The 20,432-nt window shown below is 39.7% G+C and overlaps 1 protein-coding gene across 1 annotated transcript in view; it reads left to right on the top strand.

Annotated features, from left to right (window-relative positions):
- The window catches only part of LOC108709357 (leucine-rich repeat-containing protein 75A), a 132,163-nt gene that overhangs the window by 26,452 nt on the left and 85,279 nt on the right, over positions 1–20,432 (top strand). The window contains exon 2 of the mRNA XM_018249124.2: positions 5,667–5,795. Coding sequence (XP_018104613.1) covers positions 5,667–5,795 — 129 coding nt within the window. The remainder of the gene's footprint in view (positions 1–5,666; positions 5,796–20,432) is intronic.

Raw genomic sequence — 20,432 nt, 5'->3', positions numbered from 1 at the left:
CACCATATTGGAAAGTGTCTGTGACACTCACATGCTCAGTGGGCTCTGAGGAGCTGTTGAGAAGCTAAGCTTAGGGGGTCATCACAAATTATCAAGCAGAAAATTAAGTTGGCCTGTTATATAATCTGATGTTACAGGGCTGATTATTAAATTCAGATGCTAATTGCACTGGTTTCTGTGCTGTCATATAGTTATTACATGTAGTATACCAGGGGTGCCCAAAAGGTATATCGGAATCTACCAGTAGATCAATATAATATTTAAGTAAGATTTTCCATGGAACAGAATGCTAACAGTGATATTATGGATGTAGATCATAATGGGACAATATCACTAAAAGTAGACCTACCATTAGTAAAGTATGGGCACTCCTGTATTATACTAATCAGTCTTATATTGTGACATTTATATTCTATGTGTACTGTATATTGTGAGTTGTTCCCTAAGCTCAGTAAGTAAGTGACAGCAGCACAGAGCATGTGCAGTGAATCAGCAGAAAAGAAGATGGGGAGCTACTGGGGCATCTTTGGAGACACAAATCATTACTGCTAAAGGGCTGTGGTTGCCTTGGGCTGGTACAGAAGCTCAAAACATAATGTACAACATTTCTAGCCTACTTCTTTAGTTAAGCTTTAGTTCTCCTTTAAAGAAGCCTCAGATTTCCATCTCTTTCAGAACTATATCTCCCATGATCCTCAGGTTGCATAACTGATGCTGAATATTCAGGGCCATGAAAAGGTTTTTATGATGCAGAGCATATTTGTAATGGTTGTTAAACACTTGGTGAAGCGAGCAGGGCAGGTATCTATTACTGAACGCTTAGAGATCACACCCATCTGAAGTTACTGAGCTGTAAAAGCCACCATATGGCCTGAGAGGTTAAACCAAGGTTATTAACCACTTGTGCAAATGGTAATAAACTTGTTTCAGGATGTACTGTACATGCCAGAGAAAGTGTCAGACAGAGAGCAAATGAGCTCCAGATGCAGTGTGCAGGCAAGGGATACCTCACTATATGTTACATAGCAACACCACTGACCCCCTGAAGACAGCACCAACAGAAACAGAAGTATGCAGGAATAAAGAAGCTCCACACATGTATTTAATGACTGTGCAGGCAGCAGTAAGGGTGAGATAATGGCATAGTTAATAGAGATAACCACAACAACTAGGGAAGGGATGTTTGCCTTTGACCCCTCAGTTGCTGCTGAACTTCAGCTCCCATTGGAGATATTGGAAGTTCCAGGAAAGTTGAAGGATGGACAGCCCCTATAATGGAGCCCCACCCCCCACTTATGGGGAACACTTTAGGCAGCAAGCAAAAGCAATTGTTTGCAGAAAATGTGAGTCCATTCAGGACGTCTCAGTTTCTGCAATTGTTCGCCGAAACTGTAAGTATTATAACTATGTGGCCATCTGTGCCTTTAGCATTCCAAGCATCCTTTCACTTCTGTATGGTGCTGCACTGTCAATTCCACCTCTGTAATTCTACCCAATAAACAATATTTCCATTGCACCTATAGCAGAATCATTGCGACATGAAGACTTGATGTGATGTGCAAAGTAAAAGATCTTTAACATAATTTCCTTTTAAGTATTGTGACAAGCTTGCTTGTGCATGCAACTTTTGGGGGAATTTAGCTATGGTAGGCAGATCAGCAGAGGATCAGTAGCAAAACAATAGGGACACAACATCTTCTAAAACACAGATTTAATCAGGCAATTCTTCTGAATATACATATAGAAACAGTGCATTAGCATTTCCATAGCATGCATTGACAACCTTTCCCCTCTCTTTGGGGGTTCTCACCATTCAGGGTGGCTTCTACACTCTGGTATATTCAGGCTTCTCACTAAGCCCCTTTTACTCTCCCCTCCAGGGATATGAACTCGCCAGCCTCTGGCCTGGCACACCTTCTGGCAGCACCGCTCCTCCCTCCAGCACAAGGAGGTATCCCAGGACGATGTGGTGTAATCCCACACCTCTTTTATCTGCACCTGACCTGCAACATAATCAGATTAGCTACTTCTAATTTGGCAGATACAAAATCCTAAATGGAGTATGTAATGCAGGGCCCACCCTGATTTCCTCCATTCACTCCAGGGACCCATTTATCCAGCTTTTACCAGCAAATAAACATAGCCTTGATTACTGCAGAAATACAGTTTTCTTTTGGATTTCAACTGTTTACCAGTTTACCACTGGTGAAAACACACAAAATTGTGACCTTTTTAAAGCACGCCTCTTACACCCCCCCCCTTGTTTCGGCCCTGGGTCGGACCACATTGAACCCAACAGAAATTCTCTCTCTCTCAAAGGGATTTCTATCTCAAGTCTTTTTACTCTACTTAAAATGCTAGTGAGCGGATTTCCACCACCCATGACACAGGGGTGTATAATTCTATTCTTTAGCATGTAAAACATTACACATACATTTCAATCTGAGTGCACACACACAGGCTCTTCTGTAAACCTGAATCTTTCAGGCATTGCCAGCATTTGTTCACATTTTTGCTTCACTTCACTCACCCACGTTATCTCACCTTCATTACATGCAGTCACACATTCTGCAGGCTTATATTCCACCAGATCCACATCAAGTTAAAGAAGATGTGCAACCTTTAGAAGAACCCTTTAGGTGACACTTGTTGTCCAAACCACCCGGATCTAACACATGTGTCTCTAAGAGACAGGCAACCCTCGTCTGGCATCATTTGTATAAACTAATTAACCTCTTCTTTGAAAGATAGACATTTTCTGTCTGCAAGACTCCTTCCATGGTATATGACACAGGAGTGGTGACTTGTAGAATACCATTTGTACATAGCTACCTCTTTAAAGGAATAGTAACACCAAAAAGTAAAAAATAATAATTTAGCTTCAGAAACATTACTATAGTTTATGTAACAAGCTGCTGTCTAACCATGGGGGCAGACAAGCACAGGCTATACAGTAGATAACAGATGAGTTCTGAAGAATCCCATTGTATACTATAGAGCTTATCTGTTATCCACTGTGTATCCTGTGCCTTTTCTCCTTTTTCCAGCTTGAGTGGCTGCCCCATGGCTACATACCAGCTTGTTTATATAAACTATAGTTGTCTACTTGAAGCAAAAACACCAGTTTTACCAGTGCAGTGTAACACTACATTATATTTACATTACTTTTGAAATCTTTGATTTTTTGGTGTTACAGTTCCTTTAAACTTTCTCCTTCAGCGTAAAAACAAACCATTGTAATGTTAAAACTGATATGACACCATTCCATTTAAAAAGCATTTACTAAATGTATATTAAATATACACCTAAAAGGCACAATGGCTTTTACATCACTAAATCAGAATAGTCTATGGAGATGTTGGAGAAAGTGGGTGGATTAAATGGAGAAGAGAATAAATGTATAAATTGGAAGTAAGTTAATTTACAGACTTGGGAGTGTTGTTAGCTCAATGATTGGGCGTGTGCATAGACACGTGCAAACCAGCCATCAGTGAATAGAATAAACAATAATGGTAGATTTCAAACTACAGGCAAAGAAATGCAATTTGTTTCCAATTACAGCCCTTCAAATACCAGTTTACTGTGAAAGAACAGGGAATTAATGCCAGCAACCTTACAAGACTGCCTTGAAGCTTTTCAGATGGACTGTACCGGAAACTGTAAAACGAAAAAATTGAATGATGTATAATTCTACTCTATGTACAGAATATATATTTTTCTATATACTAATATGTACTTATAGTATACAGTACTGAAGCACGTTTTGTATTTGTCCATAATGTGCACTCTTAAGCATTGAGTTGCGGTTTCATTTGCATTTCAGTAAATTGTTTGTACACGCCACATGATGTATGTTCTTGTGCTTGATAAAGTTTCAGATGACAGTAGAATAGAGGGTTGCGTTTGGAACTGACAAAAACATGTCCCTGCATTTGGGTGCTTCTGCATTTCCTAACATCGATTTCTAATGCCATTCCATAGCATTCATACCACACCTATAGGTAGTGGAATATGATCAAAATGAATTGTAAATATTGTCTATGCATTAATGGTACATAATTTGTTTTAATAATATGCATTTTTACGTTTGTCATTGTGCTTGTGCTCCTAAACCACAACATTATCATGAGGGGTTAGAATGACTCATCCCCTTAGTACACAAGGATGTGGAAGAAGTCTGGTAATGTGCTAATTGTTCTCAGATGCTTTATTACTTCTAAACATATACTACTAAACATATATAGGTATGGGACCAGTTATCCAGAATGCTTGCTTCCAAAAAGGATTGTTTATATCTTAGTTTGGATCAAGTACAATATACTATTACTGAATTAAGTTTTATAAATTTGGATTATTTAATTATAATGGAGTCTATGGGAGACTTATAAATGGGACCATACTTTTGATGCAAAGGGACAATTAAATATTGGAAGGTTACTTACCTTTTTGGAGTGTAAAAAATAAATGTCTTACTATTTTATAATGCTGTTATGAGTAGGAAAATGCACAGCAGCCATACAGTATATTACTAAAGGCCTGGGTGAAATGATATTGGTTCAGTTGATGCTTGAAATGCAAACAAACAATCAGAAGCATTGTTTACTCTCTGCCAGTCATAAGTTATAGCATATGGGCTCCAAGAATGTACAGGGCTTGGATTCTAGCCGACTGAAATGAAAAGCTATACAGGTATTAGAGAAATGAGAGCAATACAGTACAAACCTCATTTGATAAATTGATAAAGTTACATGGACGTATATGTTACAGCAAATGCATTACATTACACAAGTCCAGGGAACCTTAATAAAGAAAATAGAGTTGTTATAATGCCCTACACATGAGCCCACTGCACAGTTTGTGTTCCATATGTTAGAAAATGTATGGGGGAACCAGGTTTTTACTCTGAATAAAATTGATGTTGTCCTATGCACGCCATTGCACTTTACCTGGTCTGAGCTGGCGAAAAAGGTAATGTTCAGTAAAATCCGCATCTTAGTGAATTTGCAGAGTTACTTCCATTCGCCAGGGCGAAAATTCGCCTGGCGATAGAGTGTGAATGATCGCTAGCATCTGTTTCTTTCCCTAGTGAAGTTAAGCCTGTGCCCGTTAGTAAATTAGCGAAGTGCCCTTTAGCAATTCTGCCCCTAAGATTCTTTTATATCTGGTGGCAATTTTTAGCTTGCTGAAGTACCAACCACACATTCAGCATAGATGTAAGGGCTCTTATACACGGGTGGTTTTTCCTGCGCTCCCCTTCGTTGCGCTTTTTTCTGTTCAGCCGCAGGGGAGTGCAGGTGTAGATGCACTCAATTATTGTGAAGGGGGCTGTACTCACAAAGACGCATGCATGCGCCGAACGCAGGTGAAATGCAACATGCTGCGTCCCACCTGCGTCTGCCGCTTACATGCGTCTGTGTGAGTGCAGCCCCTTCACAATAATTGAGTGCATCGACTCCTGTGCTACCCTGCAGCTGAATGGAACAAATCGCAACATGGGAAAAACCGCCCGTGTGGGTGTAGGCTTGTGGAGTGCGGTATGGCAATCGCTTTTGACAGCTTGTTTGGGGAAGAATTACAGCTTGTTTGGGGAAGAATTATACTCATTTTAAAAAGTTTTAACGTACCATACTAAGCTCAAAAAATAACAGTATCTCTCTGTGCTTTAGGATCTGGGAATGGAGTCTACCTCACTCGACGATGTCTTGTACAGATACGCTAGCTTCCGGAACTTGGTAGATCCCATTACTCATGACTTGATAATAAGCCTGGCCAGATATGTCCACTGTCCCAAACCGGTATGTATTGATGGAGATAAAGTTTGATTTTTAGCATATACAGTATATATCTATATATTTTTGACAAATGTTGGTTATGAATGCTTTTAATTATTGGATCTCTTCAATTAGTTGTATTTCTAAAAGTAAGCATAATGAAGAAAATGAACTATGATAGTATGCAGTATGACAAAGGACATTCATTTTTAAAGGAGGAAACCCTCAAAATGACTCCACATTCCACAAGATGAGAAAGCAAACTCTGAAGTTTCAAACTTCCAATCCTATGGACCTGACAGTTCAGCATGCTCGATGCATACACAAAGGGCGAGCTTGTTTTAGAGGTCATCAGTCTCTCTTCCCCATTCGATGTTGGCACACCTTCGATTACTGAACCTGAAGTAAAATATATTTAAGTATAAATTGAAAGTCGATGGTCTTTTTTTAGCCTCAACTACTATGTAACTGTAACAATGTTACTGGGCTCACCCCAGTGGTTTATACCCAGTGCCCAGCTTTTATCATGCACTGGGCAGATTATTTGATATACCACCTCTAGTTTAGAGCACCAGATCCTTAAAGGGATTCTGTCAGGATTTTTATGATGTAGTTTTTATTTCTAAATTACACTGTTATTTTTTGTAGTTATAATATTGGTGTGTAGGCAGCCATCTCAAGTCATTTTGCCTGGTCATGTGGTTTTAGAAAAAGCCAGGACTTTAGGATGGAACTGCTTTCTGGGAGGCTGTTGTTTCTTCTACTCAATGTATCTGAATGTGACTCATTGGGACCTGGATTTTACTATTGAGTAGGGAGTCGCTATCTAGTTACCTTCCCATTGTTCTGGCTGCTGGGGGGCGGTGGAAGGGAGGGGGTGATATCACTCCAACTTGCAGTACAGCAGTAAAGAGAGACTGAAGCTTATCAGAGCACAAGTCACATGACTTGGGGCAGCTGGGAAACTGACAATATTTCCAGCCCCATGTCAGATTTCAAAATTAAATATAAAAAAACCTGTTTGCTCTTTTGAGAAACTGATTATAGTGCAGAATTCTGCTAGAGCAGCACTATTAACTGATGCGTTATGGGAAATTTTTTTTGCCATGACATTGACCTTTAAGCCTGCCTTCATGCCTTATATTTTCCAGATATACATGCCTGTCTGAGGGGGAAATTTACTTACCTCCAAAAATCCGCTAGCGTTGCCTTAGCCGCACTTCGCTATGCGTAGATCCGCCAAGGCTGCGCAAATTCACGAAGATCCGAAGTTGCACACAGGTTACCGAACGCTTGCGAAGTTGCGCAAGTGATAGTACAATCAGCTGTTCGAAGTTACGCTAGCGAAGGCTAATTTGCATACATCGACAAATTGCTCCCTACACAATCCCAGGGAAAGTTAATACAAGTATATAGGGGTGTTCTAATGCCCTACACATGTGGCCACAGTATACTTAAGGTGCCACATGTTATAAAATGTAGGGGGGAAGGTGGGCAAACTAAAAAAATTTTTTGATCTTTTTTAGCCTATCACCCTATAAAAAGTAAAACACGCCAGCGTTTTTTGGGACTTTTTTTCAAACTCCTATCTACTCTATTGCACTTCGTAAGGTCTAACCTGGCGAAGTCAACTCTAGTGAAAGAGGTAATGTTCATAAAAAAAAAAACGTAGTAAATTTGCGTAATTTCGCCCCTTCGCCAGAGTGCAACTTCGCCAGGCGTTAAGCTGCGAAGTTGCGCTTCTCTATCTACTTCGCTGACGAATTGTCGCCAGGGCCACTGTTAGTACATTGGCAAAGTGGCAAAATGACGTCACGCTGGTGAATTTTCGCCAGTGTTAGCCACTTCGCCGTTTAGTAAATTTGCCCATCTGAGAGTGTCTTATTAGGAGATCACATAAGAATAAAGAATGTAAAAAAAAGTACACATTTTGTTACTGATTTCCTGATATATCCTATACCCTTTTTAAACTTAACTAAGCCAAAGCCATTTTGACAGAAGATATTTTAACAGTAGATGTTTTAACAATTCCTTTTTAAAATTATGTAATTATAATTATGTTTCCAAGTGTGAGTAGCCTCCGCTGACAGTGCCTTTAGGCTAATAGATTAATCAGATCAGATGTGCTCAGATCTGCACTGCTTTGTATCACTCTATTTATTCATAAGGACCAAGTTATTTCCTGGAACAACACTCCTTAAGCGGCATCTGAAACCAACACATACTGAGCTGCAGTGGAGTAAATGTCTTCAAAAGAACGAACATCATGTACTGTTTAAATCGTGTAATCTGCATACAATAGCAGGTACTCCCTGTCCAAAAAGCGTGCTCCCTCTTTTTTTATTTCTCTGGTTTAATCTTTAGTTTAGAGGCCTCTTTTTCTGTACTTTGCGTTAGTGATCCTCTCTTTCATTATTAGGTGACTGCATAAAAATGGGTGACAATTATCAGTGTCTCTGTGTGAATATAGGTGTAAAGAACAAAGGACCAAACTGATGCCAGGGTTTAGTTGGCATCAGTTTAGTTGGTTTTTGCACTTTAGCTCTTGCAATAGTTTTAAAAAAAATGAAAATACATTTGTGTGACCTCTAGTTGGTTTTTCTACATATAGAACATCAATCATTTGGCTTAGATTTTTTTTTAAGTGTTGGGTACGATCTTTGTCAGTGACTGTAAGTGCTAGCCTACCATTGGCAAGAGTAACCACTGGCTGTATGTTTTCCATTCACTGGCTGTATATGTTATATACAAAATTAGAGGAGAGGATATCAGCCTAATCCATTGTTCTATCTATTAATTTTCCTGTGTTCCTTCCCCATGTCTGAGAACAGTAGCCTTTCAGCTTCGAGGCACTAGTGCTAGCATTTCCAGGCATTTTTTATTCAAGTCAATTGGAGGCAGCAAGATCCTGAGCACTTTATCAGCCAGTTGATACCACACCCTACGTGCCCTCAGCTTAAAATGGACCATTCTCCTACAGGCTGTTTTCTAGCCATTTTGGACTAATACCAATGGCTTTTTTTGTTTTTCTAGGGATATTAAGAATGTTTTATACAAGGAATAAATAGAATCATGTGCATTATTAGAATGTCTGTAAATATTGGACTGTATTTGTTTTTTAATAAACCCTTGCCTGTCCTATAATTCTGCCTAATGTATTGTAATGCATGTTGCTAATACTGTGCATTATCTGCTGAGTTCATAACAGGGTTCAGGGTATTTTATTATGCATGTCTGTTATTAACGTCACACTGAGCTATTGTATAATTAACTTTTCCAGTCTGCAGAGGAGATGTGTGGTTGACAAACTGTTGAAGCTAAAAACTTGCCTTTGACTTTGGAATACAAAGGATTCATAGTTGGTAACTGCTTGCCACAAAGAAAGTTTCCAATTGCTTTCCATCTTTTATTTTGTTCTCCAAAAATGTATGTTTAACGTTTAATGTTCCTGTCTCCAGTGTTTCAGTCTGGCAACTCAGTGATCCAGGAGCATCTAAACTGTTACAATTTGCTACATTAAAGGTGGCCATAGACACACGTTATCATACGAAACAAATTTTTGTACGATATTCGTTGTGTGTATGGTGGCAGAAGAGCCAACCGATATCGGCAGAAGACTTGGATATGGGTCGGCTCCCTGATCGGCCCAGGCAGAAAATTTTGATTGGGCACCTTTGAAGGCACCCGAACATCGACCACTATTTAATGCTGAATCACCAGATACAGGTGGAATATTGTTTCTACCTGTATATCTGACGATTCAGCTCTACTATTGTGTATTGTAACAAACAATCTTTTCCAAGAAAGATCATAATTTATCAGCAGTATCAACAAATGCATCAAGTAATGCATCAAGTATTTATTTAAAACAGTGTCGGAGACCCCCCCCACCACCACCACCACCAGAGCTGCTTTAGAAGGTGAAAAATGAAACTTTACACTTCAATATTAGAAAAACAGTCACAAATAGAAAGTAATTGGAAACATTCTGGTTATTTCTTGTGAACAATCTGAAACCAACTGAACTGAAAATCATGTTTGAATGTTAACAATGCCTTCAATAGGCCTGCCCTGAGACACAAAGAACACAATTATGTGCAAATTTGTATCTAAAAAACAGCGTCACAACAGTGGGTTCCATGATTTTATGACATCAAACTAAAAACTTTTAGTATGTTAGTATTCATTTGGTGTTAGCATTTATTTTGCATTGTTTTTAAATTAATGGCTTTCTTATTCTGCCTTTTTTTTTTTTTTTTTTTTTTCAACCAGCAACCAAAAATGTTATCTGGTTGTTAGGGTCCAACTGGTACTGAGCTTCCATTGTGACTTCCAAACTGATGCTTGTTTGTTTGGGTAGTTAAGGGGATAATGTTCGACATGAGGGCTTGTGCTGAACATACTTTGTTTTCTGTAATGACGATTGCCTGACAGTGCTAGTGAAAGTATAAGTAAAGGTGGCCATACACTATTAGATCCGCTTGTTTGGCGAGGTCGCTAAATGAGCAGATCTTAATCCGATATGCCCACTAACGGCTGGGCGATATTGGATGAATCCGAACGTTAGGCCCTGGGGCCGAATGATCGGATTACAATGGTGCAAATGGGCGCCGACGTGTCGCAGGAGTCGATGCAGTCCTTTATCGCAGAAAAAAATCACACTTGACTGATCGCTCTCTGGCCGATTTTTGGCCTGATATTGATCAGGAGGACCCGTCAGAAGCCCCCACACACGGGCAGATAAACTACCGAATTGGTCTAAAGGACCTTTATCAGCAGCTTTAATCTGCCTGTGTATGGCCACCTTAAGGGGTGAATTTACTAAAGGGCAAAGTGACTAACGTTAGCGAAAATTTGCCAGCGTGACGTCATTTCGTTACTTCACGATTTACTAACGGGCGTTGACGTAACTCTGCTAGCGAAGGAGAGTTACGCCAGGCGAAGTTTTGCTCTGGCGAAAGAGAGTTACTTCGCAAATTCACTAAGATGCGCATTTTACTGAACGTTACCTGTTCTGCCAGACTTGCCTTCGCCAGCTCAGTGCAATGGAATGTATAGGGCTTCTTCTATTTTTAGATGAAAAAAACGCTGGCGTCTTTTAGTTTTTTCAGGGTGCTAGGCTGCAAATGTCTGTAAAAAAATTTTTGGGTACCCGGGCTCCCCCATATATTTCCTACCATATGGCACATAAACTATACACTGGGCACATGTGTAGGGCAATACAACAACTCTATTTTATTTTATTAAGGTTATTAAGGTTTCCCTGGGCTTGTGTAGTGTATTTGCTGCAACATATACGTCCATTCAACTTTAACTTCCCGCCTTATGCAAATTAGCCAACACAACTTCGCTTTGCTTGGCGCAGTAACACTAGCGCAACTTTGCCAGTGTTCAGTGCCCTGGATTTTAGTGAATTAGCGTTGTCCTGTCGAATCTACGCCTAGCGAAGTGTTGCGATGTGAGCTGGTGAATTTACAGAGGTTAGTTAATTTGCCCTTAACTGTTGCATGGCCAAATTGTAATTTGCCTAGAAGTTTGCCATGTGTTCCTTGTGCTAATACCCTTTGGGCTAAACGTTACTAAGGTCTAAAGTCAATGTAGAGCAGAAAAGTGATAGGGAGTGCTGCATAGGTTACAATGTCTGCGTCCTTGAAGTGATGTGCTTTCTTTAAGGGTACTGGCACTGTTGCACCCGAAGCGCAGATTTAAATATGGGTGGCATCTCTCCTTGTGCCGGTAGCCTAAAAACTGTAGAGCTGATATACTTGTGACTGTAGGGCTAGGTTATCAGTGCACAGATATCCCCCCCACACACACATACATACACATACATACATACATACATAATGGAGTACTATTTATCACTGTTCTGGTAATCTAATTATCTGCATTTCCAGGACCAAACATGGAGTAGCTAATTTCCCTGTTAGCCCCTTTTTTGTGTGCAAAAGAGGATATATAGGATTGGACCTGTTATCCAGAATGTGCGGGACCTGGGGTTTTCCAGATAACAGATCTTTCCTTGGATCTTCACACATTAAGTCTGCTAGAAAATTATATAAGCATTAAATAAACCCAATAAGCTGGGTTTGCTTCCAGTATTGCTCATCTCAGCAAAGTCAAGAGAATCCCCAAGAGAAGCAGCACCTAAAGTGGCAATAAATATTCATAGTTCTCTGATGAATATCATGGCTACAGTGTATATATGATATGTACAGTATATGCAGCCTACATTAAAGTTCTGCCATTGACCTATACTGCCTGAGATAATATCTATTTTATATATATGTTTATTGCTAGTAGAGAAAAGGGACTGTGAGCTGCTGCTTACATTCTAGTATCTCTAGAAGTGTTTGTACCAAATGATTGTGGCGATGCTTTATAATGGTGCATCTTTTGCAATTCACTTTGTGTTAGGCAGGATAAAAGGGAAATTGCAAGTATAATTTTGAAGGTGAAGTGGCATGCAATTTCCTCCACATCTAGCAGCTGTAAGTTGTGACCTGCATCTGTAATACCTGTGTTTCTCTGAAAGCTCTTCTGCTAAAGCTCGAAGGGACAACTCATTTCTAGCCTCCTTTAATTAAGATTGACTTTTTAAATGTGAATGTTTAGAAAAATGGATTCTTGTTTCAGTTATCGTGTCTCACTAGAGGAAACTCTGCAGCAAATAAACCCTTTCTGTATCAGATGTAAGATTTTGCTCATGCCTGTTATATTTATTGGATGAAATATTGCAAATCAAGGTTTTGACAGCAAACCAGTCTTGGCAAAAGCTTTTCGCTAATTTGTGTAAGCAGTATGACTGGTACTGCTGTCAGACACAGAGCGCACTAATTGGCTTCAGCATCAGTCCCTGATATGGATGCTCTCAACTTTGCCCTGTCTGGAGCACAGCAGCAAATAATCAGGGGACTTGTATGACCATAAACACATGGCATGCATACAGAGGCTTGGAATACATGCAATACATCAATTAGGGAGTAAAGTAATGTTGGAGTAAGGAGCATTAACGGCATAGAAAGAACATTGTATTGACCTCCCAAAACCGTAAATTACAGCACAAGGAATAATCATACTTTCAGGGCTACGGGAGTTGCTGCCATGAGGTTAGTTGAGAAATTTGGCTCTTCTATTGCAGAGTGCATGTCACTCAGTGACAAATTGGCCCCTAACAATATGACTCCCCACCAGGCAGAGAATAATGTACATTTGGGGGTGCAACACAAGAACCATGAATATTCTGTAAATGATATTCTTATAAAGGGGGCTTAGGGATATCATCAGTTATATTCTCAGTTCTCAGGTCTGTATTTAAGTTAATTACCACCCTAGGCACCAGACCTAACAGTGCCCCCAGCATACAGTAGTGATATCATGCACACAGTGGGGCTCATTTATCAACACTGGGCAAATTTGCCCATGGGCAGTAACCCATGGCAACCAATCAGATTGCTGCATTCATTGTTCTACTTGCAGCTGGTTTCAAAAAGCTAATCACTGATTGGTTGCTGTAGGAAACTGCCCATGGGCAAATTTGCCCAGTGTTGATAAATGAGCACCAGTACTTTTTTCAAGGCGATGACCCCTCACCCCCCCCCCAGCTCCACCACCAGATTTATACAGAAAGACTCCTGCAGTGGCTAGGGTGGATCTTTTTTATTCAGTTATATAGGCACTGAGGGCCACCCCCCAAAAGCTGCCACCTTAGGCACAGGATAATAAAGACAGAGTTTGTGCTACTGCCACATTAAAGAAAAATTTAACTAGTACCACTCAAGAAATAATTAATAAATCAAAAAATTGCGTTATTAAGTTAGTAACAGAGGATTCACTCACAGTTCACCTCAGTCCCAAGGTGCAAAGTCCAAAAACACTGTATCCAAAAAGAATGTGAGGACCTCCAAAAATAAAGAAACAAATATATAAAAAGTAGAAAAATTTATTAGGACATAAAACCTAATGCGTTTCGTGCCTATTGGGGCACTTACTCATAGGCACGAAACGCGTAGAGCCTATGCGTAAGTGCCCCAAAAGGCACGAAACGCGTTAGGTTTTATGTCCTAATAAATTTTTCTACTTTTTATATATTTGTTTCTTTATTATTGGAGGTCCTCACATTCTTTTTGGATACAGTGTTTTTGGACCTTAAGCACAGGCCCTTGGGTACCTATATATTAATACGGTCAGGGTCGGACTGGGGGCCCAGGGCCCTGAATACGGCCCTGTCATTTCTGTCACGACTCACTGAAACTTGTGCGTTATAATAAATAAAATGGCTCCTGTTGAAAAATAGGAGGATATTAGAAGTGACCTGTATTAAAAGGAAGTAATGGAAGTCTTTGGTCACTTATGATATCCTTATATTTTATAGCAGGGTTACTTTATACACTATACGATTATAATCGAAAACCTTCTTTTTGTAGCTTCCCCAAACAACCTGCTGATCCATAATATTATATATACATGCTGATAAAATATGTCTCTCTACTCTAAACTATCTACCTAAAATTTCCAAAAGTCTACTAAATACATACAGTGTCTTATCTTCCATATACTCTTGGGAACAAAGACAAATAATGCACAGACTACTTATTATAAGGAGAGAGAAAACACTTCACAGTTTTACTCTGTTTGATTATGCAGAACAGCATGGTTGGAAAGGAACATGGTGTTTAATAATAAAGGAATCCCTGCACATATTTAATTTTTTCTGTGACAATTTGGGGAGGGGGGTTGTGTAATACTGTAGGTGCAAAGTTTGCTAAAGGTCACAGCCAATTAGCAGGTATCATTTACTGGACACCTGTTTAGAATCAAACATTTTATTGGTTTCAGTTATACAAAGGACTGTATATAAATCCCCATATGGCTGGCTACTGCACAAAAATAGGGTTCAGTATTGGCTGCAAGAGGATCTCTGCCAGCTGATCTGAGCATCTGTTGGCCTGGACAGAATCCAACCTAAATGCAAATGTTACAGTAAGGGCAGTATATTTGTAGAAGAATGTTCCACACAGAACAGGGCACACATATCACAGGCCTTTGAATAACTGAAAAAAAAAAACTTTTGGGTGTTAAAGTAACTGAACCTGTGCTTCTTTTAGAAATGCCGGAGGAGGCAGTTTTGGAAGCTATAACAAGTGTACAGCAAGAAAATTGTCACACGTCATTGGAATTACAGCTCCTGACACGTATTCATGGCCTTTAACATCTAATACTCTGCAACAGAAAAGAAAATCTGTTTGGTTGGAAATTGTTTCACTCAGTGCTTATTACTCTGCATGGAAAGGCATCAGTGGCAGGTGAAAACTAAGGTTAAGAAAGGGGACAATGCCACCATTGCAAATGCAATTTACAATGCTAAAAAGACAAATCAAACTCATTTTTACAGGAGAAAACCTACCGACTGCCAATTTAATCTCACAATTTCTCCTTAGCTCTAAATTATAAGAAAAATAGCTAAACTGAGAAAATGTATTTGCCATATCATACTTAACTCCACCATCCAGAATATAGTTTTCGGTCAGTGGATGGGAAGGCAGCCACAAATATAATTAATTAGCATTTCGTTTTTAATTACTAACCTCATGGATTTGCCCCTATTTTTTTCTCTGTTGCTGTAACTAAAGCACATTCACAGGTTTTGTACATTGTACCATGCATCTCTAAAAAAATATAGTACAGTGCTAACCAGTAAATTCTTTTTGTGTATGCTGAATATTTCAAGCTTAATAGGGTTTAATCGACTAAAAGAAAAAGTGATAAAAGCATCAGAAAATAAAAAAAAAAACAATGGAGAGCACAAGGGAGAAGAGAGGGGAGAGAGAAAAGAAACTGAATAATCCTAAAGGGCAGAAGAAAAAAGTTCATTGGATAGAATATCATATTGGCTGGTAGAATGGGGAATACAGATCAGATAGATAACTGAACAGATAGAAGATAAAAAAGCAGAACAGGAGATTTTCATGGTAATGAAATTAAAAGGGGGAAACTGGACACAGTAAGGCAAAATATTAAATCTTTTCAAAAGCAAAATAAGAAGGGATGCAGACGGGATGAGGAAAAACAAACAAGCTAAAGGAATATCTGTATTGTCAGAAACTTCCAACTTTTGTTTTGAGGCTATAAATTTCCCAAGTGTTTTTCATTTCAGCAGGGTATGCATACCTCTCAACATGTTCAAATAGAAAGAGGTATCTAATTAGCTTGGATCTAGAGCCTAGTGAACAATGTTATAGCATGCTGGAATCTTCTAGTGACAAAACTGCGTAAAAGAGAGGTATACTGGATATTCCACTTACAAACCAGGTTGCCGCTAGGATTGAACTATACGTTTGATGTAACGTGTTAAATATAATTCACAATTATATATAACAATTTATAAAAATGTTTACGATTTTTTTATATTGTGTATCTGTATTTATTTGTAATACCCCGAAACATGGATTGTGTAATATCTAGATCATCTGGTGATAACTAAAAAACTGAGCCAATAGCCCTGGTTCTAATGGATGATATATACAACATATGTGTAAGACTGTGATTGGTTTTATGGTGGGGAGGGTCTATGAGAGCTATTGTTTAAGGACTAAAAAGGAACTGATTTGTTAGAGGTAAGCATGAAACGCGTAAGGCGCCATGAGGAGATTGTTTGACTTCTTATAATATGTAATAAACTTGTACTTTTTAACTTATAAGCATGCTTTGGAAAAATTATTTAAGCTATACAAATAGAAAGAGGGGCACAAAAAGTTGCGGTGCATATCGCGGCTAAATTTTGTGGACCACGCCCATTTTTGTGGCCACATCCCCTAATTACGATGTTCTTTTTACAAGATTTCGCAGGTTATGACAGTTTGAACATATTTCTGTATTTCTTTTTTTAGTTATTACAGTTTTGTTAATGAAGACAAATTGCCATTTAAGCTGTAAGTCTAACATTTCCCAAGGGGCCTCCTTATCTAAATTGTTACAATTACTTTTCTTTATTTGCTTATCTCAAAATTGTTACAAAAGTATCTTAGCTGCACCTGGTGGCTGTTCTGGGCTCTCTGCCAAAAGCCAATTAAGTTAGAAATTTTGTGAGGGTCATTTAGTTTGCGCAGTGCATATTTATTTGCAAATGGTTGTATAGCCCAGGTTTTTCTTGAACGCTAAAATATTGCACTGCTATGCCCATCTGGTTTTTGCGAATTCGCATTGTGAATAAATTTTTGCAAATGGCTCGCAAATGAGACTGTGTTTGTGTGAGTGCGCAAGGTTGTTGTGCATGAAAATAGCGTTGACAGTAACTTAAATTCACAATTTGCAAAACTGTTTTGCAAATATTTTCTCCGCCACCAAAGTTGTGGCGTAACTCAGGCACCGAGTTTTTGCAATTTGCATTTTTCGCCATATTTAAAAAGCTCTTATGGCCATTCGCAGTGTGAAAAAAATACCAATTCTGTTTGCACATTAAGTACACCAATCTTATCCAGCTTTATATATATAACCACGATCGAGTAAATATTTTCACTGTGCGAATCATTCTGCTCTGCGTGAGAATGAGCCCCTGTATCTCTTTCTGGCTGTTCAGTGCAGAGAAAGTCAGGACTTTTCAGTACTTTTCAGACTGTGGGTTGAGCTGTCAAAAGCGGTACTGTTCCGCCGAAAACGGGACAGTTGGGAGGTATGGGGATGTCCATAAGGATTTTAGAATATTGGCCAGTCTTGGGAGAGCTTGTGTCAGCCAATGAGTTGGGCATGGTATGGACACTGTTTGCAGTACAAGTTGTGCTAATTTGACACCTTGAGTAACTGAAATGATGTAAACATCCAGGGATCCCTAATCCTCATGCACCATCCATGCTAAGTGACATTATCCCTTAAAATGGCCATAAAAGAAAAGATTCAATCGTACGAATCTAGTATTCGTACGATTTTCGGACTGTGTTTGAAGAGTCCCAACATTTTTTGTCCCGCGGAGATCGGCCGTTTGATCGATCGGACAGGTTAAAAGATTTATGTCGGTTTCCTTATAATATCTCTGCATATATTGCCGATCATACGATTTTCAGTGAGAGACTGTCACCAGCTTTATTGGACATAACTTTCGTACGATTGCTGTCAGAGGCAGAACATTGGCTGATCAGTTCTTTTACTACTTTAAGGTGGCCATACAGGGGCAGATTTTTTACTTCCACACGATGGCTTTGAGAACGTTCAGATAATATCGATAACCTATCACAGTGCTGTCCAACTTCTGTGGTACCGAGGGCAAAGATTTTACTGGCCTATGTGGTGGAGGGCCGATAATGGAAGTCCGTGTTGGCCACTCCTCCTTTAAACCACACCCACTGTAAACCACACGCATATTACCACAAAAACTTTTAAGATCTTAAACACATTAACGGTGGTAGCACACCAAAAAACAAAATGGTTGGTGCTCACTGCAGGGAACTCCTTCATCACTCATATGTGAAAAATGTAAGTCATGTTAAAAAACATACCCTTAAATGCATATGCCTCATCCTCCCCTGTGGATAATACAACAACCCCCCAACACATGATTAAACCACCTTAGGGCCCTTAAAAACTATTTCCAAATGCTAACAAACCCCAAGAACAAACCCCTAACAGGCTTACATTCCACAGGTAGCGTAGGGCAAGCAGAGAATGGCACACACAAGCAGCACTGCGCAAGCAGAGAATGGCACACACAAGCAGCACTGAGCAAGCAGAGAATGGCACACACAAGCAGCACTGCGCAAGCAGAGAATGGCACACAGGCAGCACTGGGCAGCAGAGAATGGCACACACAAGTAGCACTGGGCAAGCAGAGAATGGCACACACAACCAGCACTGGGCAAGCAGAGAATGGCGCACACAGGGAGGGAAGACAGAACAGAGCAGGAGACAGAGAAAGCTATCATTCTAATATGTACTACATACAGTGACATAATGCTAGTGCCCCATTAGCATTTTGAATAAGGTGTGAACAGGTGAACAATGTGGGCAGTTTCAGTGTGGGTCTCAGGTGTGAACAGTGCAGGACTTTAGGATATAAACAAAAGAGGTGTTACAAGTGTGAACATTACAGAATGATCACAGGTGTTAACAATACAGGGGATTACAGTCTGAATTGAGGTTTAAACAATGCAAGGGCCAGTTAATCTCTGTAGTGATGGTTGATGGTGTAGGAACGATCGTCGGACGAACGATTGTCTCGACATCGTAATTTTGATCAGATGAGTTTAAAAATTTTAGTCGTTTAGGGATAAAACCCCTTTTTGCGCATGTCAGGATTGTAGCACAAACCAACGAACATATACGGAACAACCAACATATACGGAAGGACCCGAACCTTCTTTGCTGAAAGCTTCATTTGTAACAATATGAACTATGTAAAGAAATAAATTTGTGCTGACTGCAGGAATATCACCCTATCACCTCATATGTGAAAGAAGTTTATTATGCCATAGGAAGATATAAATCCATATGTCTGCATGGAGCAGGGAAGGGGAAAATGACTATATACTACAGACAGTGACACAATGCTGGCACCACTCCTCGTCCGTACACGAAGTAAACGATACGGTTAAATCTGTTCATATAATCGTTCTCTGTGGATGGCATATCGTATGGTAAAATAATCTTCAGACGATCGTTTAACGATACGATTGTTCATCGCAGAACGATAAAAGTATGCCCATGTATGGCCACCTTTATTTAATCTGAATGGTTAGTGGCAGGTTGGGAGATGGGGAAATCTTTGCTTTTATGGCCAGCTTTAGTCTGCGGGACTGACAGACTTTCCTGCTGGTCTGAAACTGCGTGGGTGATAGTGTTTGGGCACTTTGCCTATCTGCCTGTGTGCTGGGTGTGTGTTGAGGCTGAAGCCTCTCAGCATTGTGCAGATAACAAAATATCCTAGTCTCTAATGCTGTGAACAGGCTGCTGCAGAAATGTGAGTCACTTGTTTACATAGACCACATGGGATAACAGAGCGTCTAGCCATAATTAACACCGTACTTGCCATTTGCCGCGAAGCTGTACATTAATATGGAATGGAAGTATACTCACCAGAGTGACCTATAATACTGGGACCCTGGGGAAAAAGTGCAGTACAGTTCTTTCTAATGAAACATTTGCTAGCAATATGTATTGCATCTATTATTCAGCAATGGGTAATGCCTTTGCCATTTCAGCCAAGAATTCTGTTTGACTGATTTATCTACTTCATGTTGGTATCAAAACAACCCTATTTACTTTTTTTCGAATGGTCTTTATAATTCTATTAGTTATTAAAGGAGAGCTCTGGCTTCCAAACCAAAAAAACTGCTGCCAGATGGGCAGGCCGGATAAAGCACACAGATGGGGGGGACAGAGCACTTGCCACTGGACAAGATATAAGCAGGCTGAATGGCACATGGATCAGGGACAAACAAGTGATATCATACCACCATAATGCCCTAATTGATCCAGTAAATGAAGCACTGAGGACTCCATATAAATGTGCATGGGGGATAAAAGATCACAAAGACCAAAACCCCTGTCCCTAGGATACTTTTTGCCAGACCTACTGCTTTCCCGAGGCTAAAAAGAAAACTTGCTTCCAATGATATAAAAAAAAAAACCCAGACTGGGCCTGGGATAGGGCTTTTTAAAAAATGTCTGCAT

This window comes from Xenopus laevis, chromosome 2S, assembly GCF_017654675.1.
Source record: "Xenopus laevis strain J_2021 chromosome 2S, Xenopus_laevis_v10.1, whole genome shotgun sequence".
Classification (NCBI taxonomy): domain Eukaryota; kingdom Metazoa; phylum Chordata; class Amphibia; order Anura; family Pipidae; genus Xenopus; species Xenopus laevis.
The sequence above is the reverse complement of the archived record's forward strand: the minus strand, read 5'-3'. Positions and strand labels throughout refer to the sequence as shown.